This window comes from Sarcophilus harrisii, chromosome 2, assembly GCF_902635505.1.
Source record: "Sarcophilus harrisii chromosome 2, mSarHar1.11, whole genome shotgun sequence".
In the NCBI taxonomy this organism is placed as follows: Eukaryota; Metazoa; Chordata; class Mammalia; order Dasyuromorphia; family Dasyuridae; genus Sarcophilus; species Sarcophilus harrisii.
Genome location: NC_045427.1, coordinates 632,966,969 through 632,982,445, shown reverse-complemented (window position 1 = coordinate 632,982,445; position 15,477 = coordinate 632,966,969). Strand labels below are relative to the sequence as shown.

At 47.8% G+C, this 15,477-nt stretch overlaps 1 protein-coding gene across 10 annotated transcripts in view; it reads left to right on the top strand.

Annotated features, from left to right (window-relative positions):
* COL13A1 (collagen type XIII alpha 1 chain) overlaps nt 1-15,477 on the top strand; it is a 196,517-nt gene that overhangs the window by 110,371 nt on the left and 70,669 nt on the right. For 7 of the 10 annotated variants that reach the window (XM_031956840.1, XM_031956839.1, XM_031956845.1 and 4 more), the window contains 7 exons: nt 466-492; nt 875-901; nt 3,342-3,368; nt 7,099-7,164; nt 11,797-11,913; nt 12,337-12,378; nt 14,346-14,372. In XM_031956840.1, coding sequence (XP_031812700.1) covers nt 466-492; nt 875-901; nt 3,342-3,368; nt 7,099-7,164; nt 11,797-11,913; nt 12,337-12,378; nt 14,346-14,372 — 333 coding nt within the window. Of the gene's footprint in view, nt 1-465; nt 493-874; nt 902-3,341; nt 3,369-5,626; nt 5,684-7,098; nt 7,165-11,796; nt 11,914-12,336; nt 12,379-14,345; nt 14,373-15,477 lie in introns of all 10 variants that reach the window. The other 3 variants (XM_031956844.1, XM_031956841.1, XM_031956836.1) reach the window with 2 other exon arrangements.

Genomic DNA, 15,477 nt, shown 5'->3' with positions numbered 1-15,477 from the left:
CTTTTCCCCACTTACTTCCACCTTCTTTCCCTCTCCCCACTCTGAGTGAGATAATAATAATTATAAACATTATCATTATTATATTACTACAATTATAATTTAATACAATAATGATGATGTTTTAATAATAACTAGCATTTATTTTGTGCTTTGAAGTTTGCAAAGCGCTCATTACAAATTATGTGATCCTCACAACAACCCTATGCCGCGCTATTTAATTAACCACATTTGACAAATGAGGAAACTGAGGCTGAAACATGGAGCCCAAGATCACTTGAGCAAAAAGTCTAAGCAAGAGCAGAATTCAGGTCCTCCTGATTTCAGGCCTAGTTTTCTATCTATAAAGTCACCAGCTGCCCAGACGAAGCAGTGGCCGTGCCAGTGAAAATGCTGAAAACCTTTTGATTTTCTTTTTACTCCTTGACTCTGTCTTGGCTGATTGAGTGTGTTTCCTTCTTCCCACAGGGTCTGTCGGGTCCCAAGGGACAACCGGTGAGTCCTCAGCTGGAGTCTGGCACTTTCCCAGCTAGCTTTGAGTTAGCAGTATCTATTAAACACCTACTACATGCCAGGCACTGTGCTAAATTCTGGGGCTAAAAAAAAGGCAAAAGTCCAGTCCGTGCCTCCAGGAAGCTCCCAGTCTAATGGGAAAACAACATGCCAATTTGTAAGATCTAGCCAGAGTAGACAAAGGGAAGTCTCAGAAGGCAGATGCTAGCTGGGGGAGGAAGGAGGAGGAGAACTGGGAAGGGCCTAAAGAAGGTAGGATGGGGCCAGGAAGCCAGGGCAACCAGAAGGTGGAAGTAAGGAAAGAATATTCTTTATCCCAGGTCTCAATTCTCACCTTTTTCCTTTTTCTGATTTCTCTTTGTAGGGACCTCCAGGACAAAAAGGAGAAAAGGTAAGGCCCACTGTAGATTTGTAGGATTTTTTTTCCCCCTGAGACAATTGGGGTTAAGTGACTTGCCCAGAGTCACACAGTTAGAAAGTGTTAAGATCTGAGACCAGATCTGAACTCAGGTCCTCCTGACTTCAGGGCTGGTCCTCTATCCACTGCACCACCGAGCTGCCCCTGTAGGATTTACTTTTAATGAAATATGAAGCCTCTCAAGAGATGCAGAGAATTCGTGGCTTCTTAGCACTGATTTTTTTTGACAATGATTTGACATGGTATAGCATGGTAGGGAAAGGCAGCGGATAGAGTGCCTGACCTGGCCTCAAAGAGTTCAAATTCAGCCTCAGGGACCTCCTAGCTGGGCAAGTCACTTAACCCTATTTGCCTCAGTTTCCCTATCTGTAAAGTGAGCTGGAGAAGGAAATGGCAAATCCCTCCAGTATCTCCACCAAGAAAACCCCCACTGGGCCCACAAAGAGTCCGACACGATTGAACAACAAAATGATGAAATGAGCAGAGTGGAGAAAGCCTTGGATCAGGAGTCATAGAACCGGAGCACTGGAAGCAACCTTAGCAGTCAGGAAGCCCTTCTTCAAGCCTCCCTGAGCAGTGGTCCCCAACCTCCACTCAAAGATCTCCAGACGGAGGGCTCTTCCATGCGCCACCTCCAACAGCAGCCTTTTCAATTAAGACAGCTTCAGTCCTCAGGAAGGTTTCCTTGCTTTAAGCAGAACCGTGTCTCTTGGCAACTTCCAATCATTGTTCCCGATTCTGTCTCATGGGGCCTGGCGGAACAAGACTAATCCTTCTTCCACATGACAGCCATCCACATGCTCGAAGACCAAAATCGCATCCCACCTCTCCAGACTAAACAGTCTCAATGTCTTCAAAAAGCAAGTAACGCTTTCCCAGCCGGGATTGAAGAGTAAAGAGACCGGGGTTCAAATGCTAGATTTGCTCTTTACTACCTGTTGGACCTGCACAAGTAATTTCCCCTCCCTGGGACTCATTTTCCATTTCTGTATGAGACAGGAAGCAGATTACCTGGTCTCCGAGGTCCCTTCCAACTCTAACCCTTTGCTAGGTGACATGTTTAGCCTGGAGGCAGACTGGTGGAGGAAGAAGGACTAGACGTGTTCTCCCGGTCCCGGAGAGTGGAATTAGAAACAATTAGACATGATATAGACTCCTAGTTTTAGAACTGGAAAAAACCTTCGAGACCTTTGGGTCCAGCCTCCTCGTTTTGCAGATGACGGAACTGAGGCTGGCCCAGAATCAGACATCTGGTAAGCGATTAAGGGCAGATCCCGTCTCCATTCTACAAAACCCTACAACCTAGGGATAACTGCTCACTCATGAAAGCTGGCCAACAGCAGAAGGGGTTACTGAGGAGACACCCTCCCCACCCCACCCCCGTCCTTGAAGGTCTTCAACAGAGTCTAGACACCACTTGTCAGAGCTATTCCTATCAGGTATAGACTCCGAGAGATGGCCAAAGAGGAGCCTCCCTGCTCCGAGAGTCCAAGGCTGGCTCTTCTCTGGCAGTAGTGCCAGACTTTTCATATGGTGAGCCCGACATCTGCTTTGAAGGTTACAGTGCTCTTCCATTTCATGCTGGATGTGTTGTTATTTTTCAGTCATTTTCAGCCATGTTATACTTTTCAGGACCCCATTTAGGGTTTCCTTGGCAAAAAATACTGGAGTGATATGCCATTTTCTTCTCCAACCCATTTTATAGATGAAGAAACTGAGGGTTAAGTGACTTGCCCAATGTCCGAGGTCACCTTTGAATTCAGGAAGATAGTTCTTCCTGACTCCAGTGCTGGCATTTTATCTATTTATCACCTAGCTGCCTTCTCTGGATACAGTTGGTCCATTATTATTATTATTATTATTATTATTATTAATTCGGCTATATTTGATTTTGAAAACAAAAAATTGGATGAGAAACAAGTCTAGTGGGCTCTGGAGCTCACCCAAAGGGTGAGCGTTATTCCAACCCTGCCCATCTACTGTTCTGGGAAGTGACAATAGTTTCCTCCTGCACCCTCAGGGGAGAGAGAGCCAAAAAGAAGAATAATGTGATCATACTCATGTCTCTTACACCCTGAAGTTTACAAAGCATTTTCTCCTTGCTGCCCCCCACAAGACAGGTGTGGAATCATTGTCCCTTTTTACATGGGAGTAATTGCTCAGCATGGTAAAATGGCTCGTCCCGGATGACACTGCTAGTCTAAGGCAACGTGCATTTATTAAGCACTTACTGTATACTATATACAGTACTGTATACTGTATTCTAGGAATAGAAAAGAAAGAGGGTCAAGTTTCTCCCAAAGAGCCACACCAGCAGCATGGTGACTGGCAGATCGGGGAACCCTCAGTGGAAACTACCGGGCTTTGAATGGAAGGGGGCATCTAACAATCATCTCTGTCTTTCTTTTCCCAGGGTCAGTGTGGAGACTATCCCCACAGGGTAAGTAGATCTCTCTTTTCTCCTTCTCCAAACTGCCTGATTCCCGCAGTGGGCTCCTTTAGCCGGCATTTCTTGACCTGTTGCTAGCAGGAAGACTGATGTTCTTCCTCCTTCCTCCCCCAACCTTGACAGGGCTTCTTATGATATTATAGGGGGAATTAGAGAGTGGATCAAAGTAAACTCTCCATTCTCTGCTTTATGGGGTCTCTGGGATTACCTCATCTCTCCCACCCCATTAGAGACTCAGACTTGGAGACTCTCAGCCAAGCCAGAAATGGGCTGGGGCCATGCTCAGGGGGAGGAGGTGCCGGAGGGTGCCGTGTGGGGACGATGGTGCGGCCGGGCACTCGGCTGGGTCACCATGCCCGGGGCTTGTGCCCAACTCCGGGCTGACCACATGCTCCACGGCATGTGCCTAAGCAGAATCCGAAGCCAAATGTAAGCAGTTCTTTGGGGTGAGCCACACGTCTCCTCCCTTTGCTGCCATGGCTGCAGATAATTGAAGGCTGAGTGGCCAAAAGACTGGGGGGAGGTCCTCACTTCAGCCCAGGGCTTTGACTGCAACTCAACTCCCAGGCAGAGCAAGAGATGGCTTTCCTCAGCCTCAGAGCCCCCTTCCTCAGGGATGCTGCCCCAGAGGCCTCTCCTTTCATAGCAAGATCCTTTGAGGTCATATATTTATGGCTGAGGAGTGGGCTGTATTTTGGAGGGCCAGGAGACAAGCAAGGTTGCTTTGTGGGGATTCAGCAACTAAAATCCAAGTGACATTTTGCTCTAGAAAAATGGTCACTTTTCATTTAGGGATGGGAACAGGGAGGTCCCCTTGCCTTTCATACAGCTAGTCTCTGTGAGGAGAAAGGGAAAAGGAAAAGGAGGAAGAGAAAGAAAGAGTTCATTCAGGAATACACACTGTGGACACTGGGATATATTTACACATACCCATGGGTCGCCGAGCAGGCTCCCAAGGCTAATAGTCCCACCCTTCCACTGTTGCCCTGTCAAGCACACATTATTGACACAGGCGGAGTGAGCTAACCATAGGCCTCAAAGAGGGCATATTCACCCCCAAATTCAACCTCCCCTGCTCAGACCACCTCCTGGGGAGATGCCAGTGTGAACACCCACAGAACTGGTCACCCTAGCAGGGACTCACACGGCAGCTTGGCTTTGGCCAAGATAATCAGCTTAGATCTCGGGGCTAGTTGGAGCTCTGGTATGAAGACAACCTGCCAGGGGCATATGGATTGGGAAAGGGAGATGGGTGGGGCGGGGGAGTGGAGGGGACTCGTGTGTTCCGGCCTGATACAATAATAGAAGGCTATTTGGAACAATGGACTCATAGGATTGTTATGAGGGAAAGGAGGAGGGGAGGGAGGGGGAGGGAGGAGACTGATAGAAAGAGAGGAAAGAAGAAGAAAGAAAGAAAAATAAAGGAAATAGAGAAAGAGGGAGAAGGAAAGGAAGAGAGAGACAGAGACAGAGGAGGGAGGGAGGGAGAGAGAGACAGAGAGAAAAAGAGAGACAGAAGGAGAGAGGGAGAGACAGAGAGACAGAAGGAGAGAGGGAGACAGAGACAGAGACAAAGAGACAACGGGAAGGAAGAAAGGAGGGAGAAAAAAAATAAAACACTCATATCCCAGTCTCAAAGATTAGCTCAATAACCATGTTGATGGTCATCTGACATGTGACCCAGTTGGGGGGTCACAAAGCAAAAAAGCCCTTCCTCCTCCTGTTGCTGACACAGATATTGAAAAGTAGACGCTGTGGGGAAGGGTGTCTCTACCCTCTACCAAGTTGCTCTGTGTCTTCACCAGAGCTCCAGCATTTAGTCTAACCCAGTGTTCTCCCTGTCTCCAGGACACACATGCTCACACACACACACACACACACACACAGCCTCCTCCCGTGGGCTACAGAAAGGTATGAGCGAGGAACTAGGAGGAGAGGGAGAATCAGAGAGAGAAGGGATTTCTGGGTAGCCCTTGTCTCTTCTTTAAAGAGCCTGGTTTCCTGGCTGTTCAATGGGTGACCTCCTCATTCCCCAACATGACAGATAAAGGTCAAAGGGGGCAAAGGTTACAAGCCCACCCTGAGGGTTCGTTCAGTAACCGGATGGGACAATTAGAAGGGTATGAAATAGAAGGGATGTGACCTTTCAGATCTGGAAGAGGGGAGGGACTGGTGTAGAGCTGGGTCGGATGGGCTTGGACAACTCACTGTATGCTCTGTCTCCGCTCTCCCCCCACCCCGGCCCCCAGGAATACCTAAGCACCACCCTGGCAGCCCTGCGTTCCAACCAGATAATTACCCTGAAGGTTTGTGGGCTCCAAGGATGGTCTCTGTGGAGCCCGCTCTGCCGAGGAGCATTCGCAGGCAAAGACCCAATATTGTACATCCCGTGGCAATGGGAAGGGATACGGGGTAGAAGTGATATTTTTCTGAGGGCGGCAGTGAGCCAGCGCTTGCCCCTTATATTTAATAAGAACCCTTTATTCTCTTCAGCACCTGGTGGGAGTGGACAGAGAACTGGCCTTGGAGCCAGGAGACCTTTGACACACGCTATCTGTGTGATTCTGAGCAAGTCACTTAACCTCTTAGGGGTCGTGATGGGTCAATAAGCATTTATTTAGTACCTACTGTATGTCTGAGCTGAAGATGCAGGTAAGATGTTGACCTGCATCGACAGAGCTCCCTCTACCTGTGAAATCACGGGCCAAGACCCCCTCGTACTTTATTTTTATTATTATTTTACAGAATATATTACATTACTGCCATAGCCCTTGTTACTTAATCCATATTCAGCATTTTTTAAAAACTGAGAACTCCAGAGAAATCTTTGGCTTGTATTTTGAAACTCCTCCCCGTCTCTATCCTAGGGTGAGCACCCCCATGGCCAGAGCGCCCACACTTCCATGTGCCCGGCCTCTGACCGCCCACCCCTGGCTGCTATCAGTCAGGTTTTTCCCATTTACTAAAAGAAGACCCTAATGGTCACCTAACACCGCAGAGACTTAAAGCATCCATTTCCTCCTTTGTGGCCAGCTTGTGGCCTATGCGTCAGAGCCTCCACGGCTGGCGAACCACAGGCTGGAGTGGTCAGGGCAGGGCGCTGGCAGCACGATATTGGGCCACTGTTGGCCCCTCGGCAAAGCGGGCTCCTTGGCTCCCACAGAGCCACGTCGGACGGGCAGGGGCAGATGCAGGCGGGGGGAGCTGGGGCAAACCTCTCGCTCCGAGGCACCCTCGCGGACCAGGGACGCCACCTGGCAGAAGGGGAGCCCTTTACCCAGGATGCGCTCTCTCTCTGGAGGTTAAGGGGGCACATCCTTGGGGGCCCAAACGACCTCTCCATAGTCCGCTGATTTGGCGAGGAAAGTTTCTCTGTGGGACGCCGGGGGGATAAGGTTATCGCCAGCCTGTTTGCCATTGGCAAAGATGGCCTGGGAAGATAGGAAATCCTGTCCCCAGAAGTCCTCCCGAGCCCCATCAGGGCGAGCGCTCACTTTGAAGAACCTCGGCTCTTCGTCCCCACTGGCGGCTCTCGGAGCTCTGAGGTTTGCCTGTGGGTCCCCCCTCTGCCCGCCGCCTCCTCTCCCCGTCTCCCCGCGGCTCCCCCTCATTAACCTTTCTTCCCTCTCTTCTCTCCCTCTCTCTGTCCTGACCTGCCCTTCTGGGACCTCGGCACCTTCCTGGCTCCTTGTGACTTTGGCCTCTCTCTCTGACTCCTCAGCTGCTGCCTCTTCTCAATTCGGTGCGGCTTGCGCCACCCCCCGTCATAAAAAGACGCACCTTCCAGGTAGACGCCTTCTCTTGCCCCGCGCAGTGACTTCTGCAGGGAAGGCCTCCAGGAGGGGGAGGCCGGCCGAGCTTCGGGGCCCAGCAGGGCAAGGGCCCCAGACCTGCACAGGGCCAACTCCACTTTAGACCAGGGATGCTTGATCTTTTTGTGCCATGGACCCCCCCGTTGGCAATCTGACCCTTCTCGGCCTAATCTTTTTTTTTTCCCCTTCGGTAGAATTTTATTTTTCCAAATACACATAAAGATAGTTTCCAGAATTCATTTTTGAAAGCTTTTGTGTTCCAAATTTTCTCCCTCCTTCCCATATCTCCCCTCTCCCCAAGATATATGGTACATATGCACTCGTTTTAAATATATTTCCATATTTGCCATGTTGTAGGAGAAAATTAGACCCAAAGGGAAAAAACACGAGAAAGAAAAAGCAAACAAACAAACAAAAAAAGATAAAAATATGCTTCAATCCACGCTCAGTCTCCACAGTTCTCTCTCTGAATGCAGGCGGCATTTTCCATCCCAAGTCTCTTGGAATCATCTTGATTCACTGCCAAGTCCATCACAGTTGATCATCACACAATCTTTCAGCATAATCTTTTTAAATAATTAAAGAAAATGTTAAATTTCAGTTAGAGGTTGATAAAAATCAAGATGTCATTTTTATTCCCCATACAAGTTCCTAGAATCTTTGAAATCTCTCCGAGGACCACTTGGGAGTCTATGGACACGGGATTAAAAACTTCTGGGCTCTTTTGGCTCTGAATCCTGTGATCTAATGACCATGACATCTTTTCCCTCTGACTGGTATTAAAACTGGTGAAAGGCAGAGCAGCTGGCTACTTTCAGTGTTTTTGGGAAAAAAAAAAACTCAAAAAATTAAACAACAGAAGAGATCGCCCAAGCTGTCAGAAGCCTCCACCCCCATTTAGGGTATGGAATGTTTGAAATTCTAGGGCACTTTGATGTTTACAAAGCACTTACAATAATTATTTGAGGGAGGTATTATTCCCATTTTACAGATGAGGAAACTGAGACTCAAGGGTCCACTGTGATCAAAGTTAATAATCAGGTATCCTGATCACTAATAATTTTTTTAAATTTGAAATTACTTTTATTTTTCATCTTTAATTCAATTTTATTTTATTATTAGTTCCCCATAGTGAGAAAGCAAAAAATACAAAATCTGCTAAAAATATATAGTTCCCACATTAGTTATATCAGGAAAAAAAAACCAAACCCCAAACCCCTCTGCTTCCATGTGCTCTCTGCCCCTATCAGCTCCTGGATGAAAGGTATATTTTATGGAATCCTCTGATGCGGTGGAGGGTTCCATTGTGTTGAGCCAAATTCCCAAGTCTTTCAGAATTGTTTAGCTTCTTTCTTTGGCACCTTCTTTGTTGCTTGGGGCTGTAGTTTGGGCTCAGAATCCCAGTCCATCTTGTAGGGCCATGGGCAGGGCATTTGTGGGTTTGGAACCATAGAGATGATCTCAAGTGGATGTGGGCTGTGATGCTCACTCCCTGTGAGCCCAGACAAGACCTCCCCCCCACCGGGGTCCCTTTAAATGAGGGCGTTGACTTTTAAGGTCCCTTAGACCTGGAAAGCCATTGTCCTGACACAAAGGGGCGTAGAGCAGGGGGCAGTGGGAGGGTTGGCGGCCACTGTCTGAGGGCTGGGAGTAAATAAGCCTCTCTGCAGAACCAACACCAGAGCTCTGATCAATGACTAAAAATCCTGAGGGACACTTGAGGCGCGTGTTACCTGACCCTGGTAGGGCCAGCCAAGTCCTAGACGGCCTTTGGGCCTCAGGGCCCCTGATCCAGGTGTCACTCAGCAGGGCTCTGAGAGCCGGGGTCCCAGACCAGCTTCAGAGTGGCGCCATACCTGGCCAGCCTACTCTGGCCCCTCGTGTTCAGTAACAGAAATGATGCTATAATATTTGCATGTACATATTATCATATCCTTCTGCGTTCAAGGGACGATACATGAAAGGAAACGTGAAAACGTAGCTAGAGAGTCTGGCATTGAGTCCTACCTGTGTCCCACTAGGCAGACGGGACCTTGGACATGTGGTCCGGCTAATTCTCTGACTGCCGGGTGTAAAATGGCTGCTGAACCCGCCGGAAAAAGACAGATCCTCAACAATGCCCATTGTCCCCTGTGCTAACGAAAAGTAGAGACGTGCTTTTGTAAGGCGTTTCCTTCGACAATCCTATAGGAAAGATGCTCTTAGCTGCCGATGCTAAGGTTTCAAAGCCCCCACCTACATTATCTTATTTGTGCTTCAGAGCAATCCTGAGAAGGAAGTGCTCATTACAGATGAGCAATCGGAGGCTCTCAGATGGAGGGAGGGCAGGTATATTTGTCCCCATTTTATGGATGAACAAATCCAGACCCAGAGACCTAAGGTCAGACTCCAAAGACAAGACTTCCCACTTCACCGATCTCCCCAATACAAATACTTAGTGCTAAAACTGGATTTTGAGCCTGGGGTCCCCATCACCAGCTCCGGCTCTTGGCCCCAAACCAAACAGAGCTGGTTTTTTATTTGGCTCCTCCTCCAGAAGCTTAGCTCAGATCATTTCTTTGGAGGTCATGGAGAAAATATGTGAGCTAGCTAAATGTCTGTCGGAGAGCGGCTTTCAGTGCTCCATATATGGGTACACTCGAAGCTCCATGCGTGTACAGGAGAAAAGGTCTCAGATTCCCCCTGCTCAGGCACACACACACACACACACACACACACACACACACACACACACTGTGAGTGCGCAGGATGGTCCCGCAGCTAATCACGGCATCATAAAACCTCCCGCTGGGCAGAGCCCTAGAGAGCCTCTTGGATCAGTTGGATGTTTAGCCCAGAGAGAGCAGACTTGGATGTATGTGGCAGGGGGATGGGGAGATGTCCTTGCCATGTTCAGGTGGGATGCCATTTTTTGCTCGTGGCTGCCAGGACAGGGAGCACTGATGGGCTGAGGGGACTACAGTATTCTCTTTGATATGAGGGGAAACTTCCTGGCCAGTGGGTCTATACAAAAGTGGACAGGGCTGAGATAGGGGCAAGAACATGGGATTTGGAGTCTGGAGACCTTCCCAGGTTAGCATAGGTGGCTAAGTAGGCGACGTAGAGAGCACTGGGCGTGGAGTCAGGAAAAACTGAGTTCAAATCCAGTCTCAGAAAGATTTTTCCTAGTTGTGGGTCTCTCTGAATAAATTCAGCCTCGGGCTGCTTCCATTTCCTTATTTGTAAAATGAGGCCATAACAGCACTTACCTCCCTGAGTTATTGCAAGGAGCAAATGAGGTAATATTTGTTATAAGCTTTTTAAACCTTAAAGAGTATTCACTTTTCTTAGGAGACGTGAAACCACAGGCAAATAAGCACCTTCTCTGCATCTCAGTTTCCTCCTCAGTAAAATTGGGATAATTATAGCCACAAAAGACCCTTAGTCCTTTGCAAAATACTCTGTCTTCCTTGGAAAAGTTTTTAAGGCACTATGGAAATGTGTCCCCCATCACAAGGATTTTTTTTTTAAATTAGAAGCTGGATATTCACACATGGAAAACTGCTGTGGAGGGAATTCCTAAACTATGATCAGATAGATTAACTGTCCTCTGAAGTGCCTTCTTAGTCTGATATTCTAGGTGAGATTCTAGCCTTCTTATTGCAGGAGAGAAAGCTAAGGCCCAGAGAGACTAAATTAATTACCCAAGGTCACATAGCTATAGATAGAGGTGAACTCGATCTCGGGTCTCCTAAATCCAGGCCCATTTCCCTTGATGCTGGAATACGCTACTTCTCAATCTCCAGTCTTAGTGTATCAGATCCTTGGAGGAGTAGGAGTCCCAGATTGGCCAGTAGAAGTGATTCTATAGGGGAGGTACTGGTTCCCCCCCCCAGAATCCTTTGAAGTCAAATCTATGATCAAAGAATCAACACATTGGAAGGAATCTTGACTATCTAGATTTCATTTAGGAGGCACCTCAGAGGGGCCCAGTCCACCCTTGACCCAAGCATTGAATCCTCTTGATAACATCCAGTTTTTGCTCAAGGACCTCTAATGATGGGAAACTTGAAACTTTCCAATACAATCTGTTTCATTTGGGGCCAGTTAGAATTTTTATGAAATTTTCCCTTTTATTTAGCCAAAATCCACCTCTGCATAATTCCCAACCATTGGCCCTGGAATCTTGCCTTCCAAGAGAAAATGGAAGACTATTTAGGCCATAGAAGTTGATTGTTTACTTAAGAAAAAGACAATTTTCTTAAAATTAGGAAAATGAAGTCTCAGGCTTCCCCACAAATTTAGCTCAGGGAGTGACACCGCTTGGTGTGATATTAACAAGCATTTCTTGGACAATCAAACCCACCTCACTGGAACCAGTTGGGAAAAGGCCAGTCTGGGAGTGACCCCCCCCACCATGGCTGGTTTGGGGTCCGGTGCTCCTGGCTCTCCTCCTTTGACTACCACACTCCTTCCTGCATGTGATCACCAATATCACCATCCTCACCTCCTTCACCATCACCTTCATTGTCACCATTGGAGGGCTGAGGCTTCCTGGGGTTCACTGCACAGTGGTGGGAGACCACGATGCAGCCTCATCTTCTAACTGCTTTTTCCATGAACCTCAGGGTGAACAGGGACAAGCAGGCATCCAAGGCCCCCCTGGGCCGCCTGGTCCCCCTGGACCTGCCGGACCCATTGGCCCTCTGGGTAACCCAGGAGAACCAGGGCCCATGGGGCCCCCTGTAAGTATGATCTTCTCACCATTCTCTCATTGTCCCTCCCTGTAAGGAGTGGACAGTAGCTTACTAGTGTCCACTCCTCCTGCCCCACTCTCAGAATGGCAGAAAGAAACCTAAAAGCAAACCTAAAACAATCATCTGCCCTTCCCTCTCTCAAACTGTGGGCCTGAAGAAGTGCTAGTCTCGTCCCACCAACTCAGGGGTTGATCAAGGGCTTTCCAGGGGAAGAGGTAACATTTGGGCTAAGGAGGTGACCAGAGGGAACCAGCTTCCATGATACCCAGTTGGTCCCAGCCTTCCAGGGCTAAGGGCTGCCTTGAAAAGGATTTCTGGGCTGTGGGCTCAGAGAGAAGTGAAAGGAGGAATGGGGAGCCACAACTCGGAGACTCTCTAACATTCTCTCTGTACCTTTCTCTTGGATCCCAGGGCAGAACAGGAGAGCCAGGGAAACCAGGCAAGGACGGAAAGGTAGGTTTCCATGGGGATCCAATCTGGTGGTTTTGCCACAGGTTCACCATGGCACCTGGATGGAGCCCATCAGTGGAGTCAAAGAGCAGTAGGACACAAGAGCAGCAGGTCCAGAGGGCGATTATGCCATTCCCCTGCCCCCAGTGGAGCTGCTTTCCAACTACAGATCAAATAGGAATGTCACTAGAGTTTCCAAATCCCACTCATTGTAAGGCTCATTCTTAAGATTAAATACCAGCATGAAAGAAGAATATGGGCAATACCTGAGAGACAAAGGCGTTGGCCCTAGGAACCCGGACTCTGTCACACTTAGCCTCTATGAGCCTCGGTCTCCTTAAATGTCCCATAAGGATAATGGCAAAATGAATACTCCCTCCTCCATAGGATCACCTTGTCTAAATCCATTAGAATTCAGACTAGTCTGGTCATTTCCAGAGATCCAGCAATCTCACCTAGTTCAAACCCCAGAAGCCAAACTATCAGCCAATCACAATACCCATCCGGGCTCAGAGCCAAGCCCACGGGAAGGCTCCAGTCTCCCACCCCTACCCAACGTGGCTCCGAGGAGAGTCAGCATTGTTCTCCTCTCCCAAGTCCCTTGGAAGTGTCCTTCACCTGAGAGAGAATGCAGCCATCCCTTCCAGGAGAAGGTGGGGACCGCTGCCAAAACCAGGGCCCTGGGGACTAGAATATGTTCAGAAATAGCCTCAGGAAGCCTGAGCTGCTGGAAGAAGTTGGTTTTTAGGAAGGGATCTGAACTTGGAAACAGGCGAGATTGGGGGGAGGGAGGATGTGGGGAGGAGAAGTGTGGACTTGGACCAAACCAAAGCAAACCATCCCATCTCCAAAGATGTTCTCGCCATTTGCCTAGAGAAAAAACATTCCCCTGCTCCAAGTTGCTCACCTCCCTCTTCAGAGCCCAGTTTCTTCACCTCAAAGAGGAAGAGGTTGAGCCAAATGATATCTGGGGACCCTTAAGTCTGTAATTAAAATGCCCTCTCTCGACACTATTTCATTTTATAAATTTCAGGCACACATGTTCTGTCCCAGGAGCCTCTCCAGAGACTGAACACCCTCTTCCATCTTCTGGGGAAGCATGATCTTAGATCTCCCGGGGGCCCCATATGGGAGGCAATGGATGAAAGCCATCTTTGCTTCTTACCACCTGTGCTTTCCCCTCTTGGGCTCAATTACCTCGTTGGAAAACAGGAAGTTTAAACTGCTTGACTCTTAGGATCCCTTCTGGGCTTGAGATCTATGAGCTTAAGATTGGAGAATCGGCTCCCTATGAGTATTCCCCTACCCCTATCCCAACCAGTATTTTAAAAAATAAGTTTTATTGATGCTTGTTGTTTTTATACTCTTTACTTCTAGGAAAATCTCTTCCCTTCAAATTGAGCCCTTCCTTATAAAATGAAAACTATGCTATGAAAAGTTATTTGATATAGTGTCTCAATCAATCATAAATATTAATTAGGCACCTACTATGTGCCAGGCACTGAGCTAAGTTCTAAGCTCTTCTAATAATGTATTCAACAGGCTGCCCAAGTGTCTCCCATCTCTGTCAAAAGGAGAGAAAAGTGCTTCATTATCTGTTCTCCAAGAGCCTTTTGGGGTTTGCAGCTGCCCAAAGCTAGAACTAGATTTCTTCTTGGTGATTCTTTTGAGTTTCCATTACTTTGCAATCATCATATATATTGTTCTTCTTGTTTCACCTGCCTTAGTTTATAACAACCATCTCAATTTGAATAATTTTTGTGCACAGTCCCCAACCAGAAAAAGGTTGAAACCCAGAATTTCAGGCTCCTTTTTCCTTTTGACAACAGTACCATGTATATACCATGCTCAAGGGGCCTCTGGGAGATTGTTGGTCTTCCTTTCTGTCCTCACTCAAAATAATCTGTGCTATTGCAAACCACCTGGGAAAGAAAGATCGTCTCATACTCTGTTATTCTTGTCACTTACAGGGCTTACCTGGACCTCCTGGACCAAAGGTGAGAGCAATGAAGCAATATGGTAGCCTGTGGTTGGTAGGGAGAAACTGGAAGGAGGATGAGAGAGAAAGAAAGATGCACAAGAGAGGAGATAGAGCAGAGACAGGGAGAGATGAGTGAAAGAAGAAAGGAAGAAAGAGAGAGAATGAGAGAGAGAGAGAGAGAGAAGTAAGGAAGAAGGAAGGGAAAGAAGGAAGGAGGGAGGAGAGAGAGAAAGACAGAGAGAGAGAGAGAGACAGAGAGAGAGAGACACACACACAGAGAGAGAGAAAGAGTTAGCTGGAGTTGATGACATAAGACTTTGAGACACACAGCAATATTTCATCTGGCCAATGGCACAAAGCATAACCCAGTTTGGCTGACATCAAAGCCATCTAGGAAATCAATCACTTCCCCAGTATTTATTCAACATCTGCTGATTATCCAGCCCCATACTAGGAACATGGGAAAACAAAAGGAGGATGAGGAATACCCCTGTTCTCAGGGAAACTGAGCAAACCAGAAAATGATAGAGCCACCGCCAAGACTGTGCAGTCCAATCTTTCATTTGACAAAAGAGGAAATTGTTACAAGAGCCGAAATCCTCTCTACATCATTCCTGACATATAGTCATCCAGCCTTTGCCTGAGCACCTCCACTGACCAGGAGCTCACCAGCTCCTCCAGAGAGAACAGGGAGCCACATCCCCCAAGGAGGGCCATATTGAGTGCAGGTCTCCCGACTCCCCACTCAGTGCTTTTTCCTATACCATACTTTGGGAAAACTAAAGGATTAGAGTATAGAAAACCTTCACATCACAATATATACCAGAGCTGAAAGAGCCTATGGAACAGCAAAAAAATGTGATCCTAGAGCTGAGCTATAACTAGGCTATGGCCACTAGGATTTTGCCTCAGGGTACAGAATTTAGAGGATTCTATTAGCACCAGTCCTGTTATATATAAACATCAGAGCTTAGCATCTAGTTAACAAAAATAACGTGTCAAACCAAGTAATTCTCAGAAACTGGGTTTCAGTGAGCCCCTTCCCCATCCTGATCAATAGTGTCTCTAGAAGCAGCTTCCCCGCTCCTTCCCACTCCCCCTCCCTCATCCCACCAACTCCA